This window comes from Ailuropoda melanoleuca, chromosome 14 (genome assembly GCF_002007445.2).
Source record: "Ailuropoda melanoleuca isolate Jingjing chromosome 14, ASM200744v2, whole genome shotgun sequence".
Lineage (NCBI taxonomy): Eukaryota > Metazoa > Chordata > Mammalia > Carnivora > Ursidae > Ailuropoda > Ailuropoda melanoleuca.
This window is the reverse complement of record NC_048231.1, coordinates 105,595,899-105,603,398: the sequence shown is the minus strand read 5'-3', so window position 1 is coordinate 105,603,398 and position 7,500 is coordinate 105,595,899. Positions and strand designations below refer to the sequence as shown.

At 44.8% G+C, this 7,500-nt stretch overlaps 1 protein-coding gene across 1 annotated transcript in view; it reads right to left on the bottom strand.

Moving 5' to 3' along the window:
- SALL3 (spalt like transcription factor 3) overlaps positions 1-7,500 on the bottom strand; it is a 16,457-nt gene that overhangs the window by 6,922 nt on the left and 2,035 nt on the right. The window contains exon 3 of the mRNA XM_034642218.1: positions 6,758-6,770. Coding sequence (XP_034498109.1) covers positions 6,758-6,770 — 13 coding nt within the window. The remainder of the gene's footprint in view (positions 1-6,757; positions 6,771-7,500) is intronic.

The following is a 7,500-nucleotide window of genomic DNA, read 5'->3' as shown; positions in this document are numbered from 1 at the left end:
CATTCGTGGTTTATTTTTTTTCAAATTGATTTCTAGAACAAGAAACCCCATACTGGACAACTCCCATTGCAGCTCAGTGTAGAGAACTTCTAACGCCCTCTGACCCTGCCTTGTTTGAAGACAATATTTCTTGGGACTCATAAGCATGCTGCTATCCTTCGGTTAAATTTACATTTTTAAAAATTGGCCCTTGTGGTTAAAAATGGAAGTTATTACATCCATTAGCTAACATGGCTTAAAATTTTTATTTCTAGGTAAAACCGTGTCAGTGAACCAGTATAACAATAGGACAACCCTACAAGGATGAGGAATTTATTTCCAAAGCAATTGGGAATTCTTTCTGTCTTAAGGGAGGGGGTTGAAAAACAAGCATTAGAATCATTATTATTGTCAAAGTAATTTATTTTTTGCATCCTGACCGTTCAAGGACGGAGAGACGTGGGGTTGTGAATAGGCCAGGGATGAGGCAGGAACTGAGAGAGCCGGACACCAGCCTGCTGTGCACCTCGCCTGCGACAGCACCAGGCGGGGGAGCCTCCGCTCCTGGGTCACAAGCACGTTTGGTCCACGCCGCTCTGGCAAGTGCCCTGCGGACCAGCTGAACCCGCCGCGTATCCGTGTGAGGAAGGGCTGCTCGGGGAAGAACTCTCCGTGGCTAATGTCCTGCGTGGCCCAGCCACGCTTCAGCCTGGGCCCTGGTACTCCATGCTGAATTGGTTCTCCTGAACGCGGTCAGGAGGAGGGAAGAGAGGCTGCAAGATAAAGCTGTTTCAGTTTACGAGAGGAAATGTGTAATTAGTTCACAGCTATCCCCACACTTGTTATTTATACTGAAGATTTTCAGGGTTTCTCTCACTGTTCAAATATTCTGGGGCACGCTCCACAGAAGAAGGAAAATGGGTCCCACAGCCTTTTGGAGAAAGCCTCTAACAAAAGGACAGCTTCGAGGGCAGTCTTAAAAATAGATGGATTTTTTTTTCCTTCTCGCTAATAAAACACACTGAGAACGTGTACCAAAAATGTTTCTGTTCTTAGGGACAAATCCCTCGGTGTGAGAGGAGCCCCCCAAAAACGGTTTCATTTTTCTCTGCTCTAATTCCTGGTCTGCCGTATAACACGCATGGATCATGTTCTCACTGTCCGTACAAGCACACTACGGGCTTCTGAAGAACGACATGGCCGAAGACGGGCAGGGTATTTACGCTCCTGACGATCTTTTTAAGGCCACAAGTGAAAAGCATTGTTGCTGGAATATATTTAAGAACGTCTGAGACATAATGCTTCCTTTCAAAATTTCAAACTACAGCTCCATGCAAGGCTTTTCAGTTTTCTCTCCTGAGGAGTCCGGTGCCTGGTAAAGGAAGCGAACCAATTACAAACATATAGTAGATGGGTATTTTATCATTTTGTGTATCAACCTCAAATGCTCACGGTCGCTCTGCCACAATTTTGCTACCTATCTTTAATTCCCTACAATTAACAAAGAGAAGCACAACTTGTTCCATATGGGGAAAGGGATGTTAACTTTTCCACTTTAATTAGTAACTATAAAATGCCACGTGGGTCTGTAGGAAAGGAAAAGGTACTTTCTGCTTTGCCTTTACCATCCCTTAAAAATCTAGAAAGCATTTTTCAAGTTTTCGTAAATTGTTAGGAGACACTTATTTTCTTGCAAATTAATTCTTTTTAACTCCTTATGATAGCTTTGAATCCCATAAAGAAAGATGAATTATCACATACTGAGCCCAAGCTGTGAAACAGGAGGAGACAAATAGAGACCCCTACTGTGTTTAACAATGTAGAAGAAATTCCAGACGCAACAGAAGAATTTTGTCCTTTTCCCTAGACCTCCAAGCCTGCGCGCACGGAGCTGAACAGTGGAGGGCAGTCTTGCTATGCTGAACGCCGGCACTGACCCGCACACTGGCTTCCGTCGACTCGGTGGCCCACATCTCAAATTTGTTAAGTAAGGACCACCTGTGGCACAGTCACCAAATGTCTTCTGCTTAAAACATTTGCGGTTTCTAATCTGTGTGGTGAAGCACGGGGGAGGGAAAACACTGCTTCCTTTATGGACACGTGCAGGTGGAGAGCTGCCCCAACACACACTGGTTTTAGCTCTGCCTCAACGCCGCATCGCATCCCATAATAAGACGTTTGTTACACTCCAAGGTTGCACAGCAGCCCCTTCCTCCAGATGCTGTGTGGCAGGCACGCCCAGCAGGAATGCACGCGGACCGCCATCCATGCCTACACACACAAGGCACACCCGAAACAGGTCTGCGACGCAAACTGTTCCCAGCAAAACGTGGCGAGGGCTGAAAACAAGGCTTGCGCAGGGTCCCGTCTGCTGAAGATGAGGACGGTCTGAGGTCCGATCGGACACTCGCTGCTCCAGGCACGCCTCCGAGAGCCTGCACTACTGCCCTCACTCGCGCCAGTCGGTTTTCAAACCCACTCCACATAAAAATAAATAAATAAGCACCACCACGTAGACACACAAACACACCTGGGTCCGGGCAGCCTGGAGAAGCACGAGCCGCCATGTGTCCAGGAGCCAGGCTCTCACGGGCTGGAACCGCCCTGCGCCCCGGCTCAGGTTATTAAATCATGTCCATGATTTCTCAGCACTTGACTGCGAAGTTTACACATATGCACAAAATCATCTGGGGGCAGCCACTGCCCTGGGTCGCTGAGGCCCGCAGCTCCGCACACAGAGGAGCCACACAATGGAATGACCCAGCAGTGCTGCGAAGAGGTCACTCTCGAAAGGAGGACCAGGGAGGCCGGCGAATGCAGACCGAGTGCCGCGGCACCTGCAGGGTTAATTAAACAGTTCAAGATGTAACAGCCACACAAAAGAAACCCGCTCTCTCTTCTTGAGGAACTATAAACACTTGTGCTGCCCGAGATGGGCATTTGATAAGCCGTGCAGCACGGCTCACGGGTCTCCAGCTAACACGCAGATTCACTGTTAACACTTCATACAACAGTGTTGAGTCCTGTTGCCAAGGTCAACAGCACAGATGCACTAATTGTATTATGAGCTTGACATCTAGCGGCCACCCCTGGCAGGGCAAAGCAGGCAAAGGTTAAGTCAGCAAGGCCTGTCACGGCGCCTCTAACTACCCACCTTCAGGGAGAGCCAGGCAGAGGCTCCCACACTCTGCAGCCCCACCGTCCACAGACCTCGGGCCAGGCCGGGCGCGGGCCGGCCCCGCAGCGGGGAGGGGGCCACCTGGTCGGCCTGGCCAAACCGGGGGTGACTGGAAAAGACAGGCCCACGGAGGACAGGATTTAGACACCAGGCTGGTGCCCGGCAGGTCTCTGGTGGACGCTTCTGCTGCCGTGAGAGGGTCCCCTTTAATTAACAAACAAATCAATCTTAATCTCTCACATAAATAGAGCCCATTACGTTATTTCATTATTTCAATTAATATTTTGCGCTTTCTGTAATGTGACTTGACCTATTTGTTTGCTTGGAAATCACACTGACAGTTAACTGTATTTTAAATCATAAAAGTGTCCAAATTACAAGGAAAAAAAAACTAAGGTCAGGGCTGTTTTTAAATATAGAAGTTTATTTAAATATCAAAACACCCAATTTTACGTAGATTTTACTTATGTCTGATTTTACGTGAAACATGAAACAACTCAGCCTATGCTGTCATGACAAACCTGTCCCAGGAGCAGAATTAGATGTCATCTTTAGGACACCGAGTAAGAGATTTTGGCCTTATTTTGGCAACTGGTCAAGGAATCATGTAGGAAAATAAAAACTAACAAAATAAAACAAAAAACCCTTCCTGTTAGAAATATTATGCAAAAAGTATCCTCCTTGAAACTATTTTGCAACATTAAAAGATGGTGCAGAACGCCATCAGCAGTTAAGACTTATTTTACTTAAAAAAAAAAAAAACCCAACAAACAACACACCAAACCCCCCGTGTCAATTCTCACACTAAGAATGCGAAACTCCAACTGATATGCAGCACACACCACGGTACCTGGGCAGCATCCTTGCTGAATTCCCCCCAGTGTTCTCAGAGCTACCTTGAGATGAATGGTAAAGCCTCTTAGAAGCTGCGGTTGAAAATGAAATCTGACCCACTTTTGCCTGCTTTTGCCATCATCTTGTATACAAAAAATAATCAGCTTGCTAAGTAATTCCTGCTGTTGGTACATGCCTTCTTCTTTTTCTGGCTCTGGACAGATCTAAAAATATTGGATTATGCACATGTTGTGGAAGTTTAAAATGTACATAAAAACCCTGTAACTGGTACAGAATCAGTTCTCTGTAAGGTGGGAATTGGCATGCTTTTTGCTGACCACCAAATGATGCATTTTTAAATAAAGTTTTTAAAATGTTATTTTAAAAATAAATATTTGCAAATTCTTCTTTTCCTCCCCCCCCCGCCCCCCCCTTAGTTACTTTTCACCTTTCATGTTTCAGAGAAAACAATCTGCCTACGAATGGTAGAAAGTGGCTTCTGTATTGTTTGCTTTTGGAATGCTGAATTGTAAATGTGTGTAGTGTGGGCTGGGGGGGGGGAGTACTCAAGGCAAACCATGCATATACAGATAAAAGAAAAAAGATCTCTTCACCGAGGGCTGGTGGCCTTCTTTCCCTTAATTTAAACACAGGCTGTGAATACCACTGGTAAATTCTTAAATCACATGCTCACCACATTTAAAAGGATTTTTGAGATAGCCATACGACTGTAACTTGGCAGAAAATAAAAACACACTTTGAAACAATTAGTGCTAACAAACAAAATACAGGAGGGCAAATTGTTTTAAATTATAATATTCTTTTGTTCTTCCTTAAATACATATTTTCTTTCTAACGACAATAAAATACATCTTTATTAAGTTGTATTTTATACAGCAAAAGACAGCAATATCATACTTTTTAAAGTTCTTAGTAGGAATATAAGTGCTGTTCTGTCAGAAGTTTTAATTAATTTTTCTTAGAACAAAAATATTCAGCTGGCTCAAAAGATTTCACTATCTGTGGCATACACTTAACTGAATTTTAAAGTTGCACCACATTTATTTGTAAATTTTCGGGAACAGGAATGAAATAATTTGCAGTTTTAAATGATAGTTCTTACAGAGGAAGTAGGTCTCAGGCATCCTTCAAATAAAATTTTACAACAGTATAACTTCAGAACTTAACATAAACCATTATTACTTTTTCTCATTTTAGATACGTCATCGTATTTCATTTCTGCCATGATAAGATTTGGGTAACACTGACACTATTTTTGGATAGCTGTGATTTCATTGCTTGCCTAAAAACCAAGGCCTGAGAAATAGTCATATTTTTTTTTAAGAACTAATCTCTTTTTACTGTAAATTAATGTGACTGTGCATCCCTGCCCTCACCCATATTGTAACTAAACATTGTACTTGTTTGTTTTTCATGGCATTATCAATAGCCTTCAAGTTTACTTCATGCATCTGCTGCTTTAATTAATGTCACGCCCAAACTGATACAAAAGAACTATTTACTTTGTCTGTAAAACACTGTAAACTAACGTAGCTCTCTTATAACTTCATGCACAGTCTGCTTCTTTCCATTGCATTTAACAAAATTACAATTTTGAGAATATCTGATTCATCTGGAATAAGGGAGTTTTCAGGACCCTTTCTGTTAAAAAAATATTTTAGTTATCTTACTAATCACGATCAGCACGGCAGAGTAATACATCCACGAGCATTCCTTGAGTGAACAGAGAACAGAGTATCTTTTATACTCCATGAACAATCAGCTTCAGAATAATTAAATCAGAAAGAACTATTTTTTAAACAGTTTGCCTAAAGTACCTTTAAAACAATCCAGGAAACGTACTGCTTGACCAAGGCTCAGCCCAGACCGGCTATTTCTGGCCTGTTGCAAAATATGACCAGGAACTGTGGCAACATCTTGATTACAATTCCCAACGACTGTGCAAAACCCAAGCTTGACAAACTTTAATCCTACGATGGGTAAAAAAAACCTGAATACGTTTCACCTCTAAATAAATTCAGTAACAAGAGGAATTCAAAAGAGAACTTGTAAATAATTTACTCCATCTTAGGTTTTCAATATAGGCTACATATCCCTCAACATGTTTACGCTATTAGGCTCACCGTGCTCACATTTCTGACGTGAAATTAAAAATGAATAGCAGGGCCTCAGCTTGTTAATTGTTAAATACAAGGGGTTTTACTCTATTAATTAAAATATGCTTTAATAAAAGGAGACATTGCACATTTTGATAACGACCCTACAAAGCTGAGAAGTATTTACATTGTTGCATTTTGGGGCGGCTGTGAAAGCCGATTTTAAGCTATTCAGGAGCCACAATAATAAAGCTTTAAAATTCCTCACTGGGATGCAATGTAGTTCTTTTGAAGGAAAGACTGTCTTTCTCATTCGGCAGAAATAAATCCATTCATTTGATCATGTAGTCATTGAGGGCAATACAAAACAAACCAAGTGTGAGAAATTCTATGTGATGAAGTAAACAAAACAAAAAAAAATCCATTTCCATGACAAAAAGATTCTTTGTCCTTAATCTACCCACCATATGCAAGCGTTTCTTTTTAGCATATCTGCTGTTCTAATCTTGGGTGACTAGGGCTAAGATAAGACTCCCCACCTCCACGGCGACAAAAAGACCCCAACGAGTTCACTAATTTTACTTAATTCATTAATTCCCACCGTGTTAGAAGCATTTTCTCCCTTTCCCATTCCGACGTGGACACATACCTGCTTTGACAAACTTTACAACACCGTGTGATCAACTCTTAAACTCCTTTTGTTTTTTGTGTTTTTTTTTTTTTTTTGGCTCTGAGTCTCACGGTAGACGCGTCTGTGCCTCTGAACAACTAACGATGGGTTAACCAAAAAAGTTGGCCGGCCTGTTTTTTTCCAGGAGCTGCGGTCGGAGGTCCGCGCGGCTCCGGCGGCCCGCGCCCCGGCCGCCCCTGGCGCACCCTGGGGACCTGCAGACGCGCGGGCGGCAAAGCGCAGCCCCGGCCGGTCCCCTGCTCGCCAGCCTCCGACTTCCGCGGCTCCTACCTTCCCTTCGGGACGCGGAGGGAGCTCCGGGCAGCCGAGAGGCTGCAGAGGTGCCTGCGGCGCATCCGAGAGAGCAGGAAAGGCCCGAAGAAACTTGGAGCCCCCAGAAACGTGCCGGGTCCTACCGCGTGCAAGGACCACCCCCACGCCGCGGCGGGGCTCACCCGGCTTAATTCCCAAGGCGGCCATTAGAAAGGCCAGGCGACACTGACTTCCTACTCGCCTCGGAACGGGATCCGGGCTTGCCGACACGCCGGGACCTCGCAGGCTTCACGGCCCTCGGGGCACACGAGGCGGCCGACAGCCGGCTGGGGCGGGGGGCAGGCCGGGGGTCACGGCAGCGGCCCCGCTCCGAGCGCGCACCGCCCCGGGGCCGGGCTCCGAACAAAGCTGCCCGGGCGGCGGCCTCCCGCCCGCGTCCGGCGGTAGGT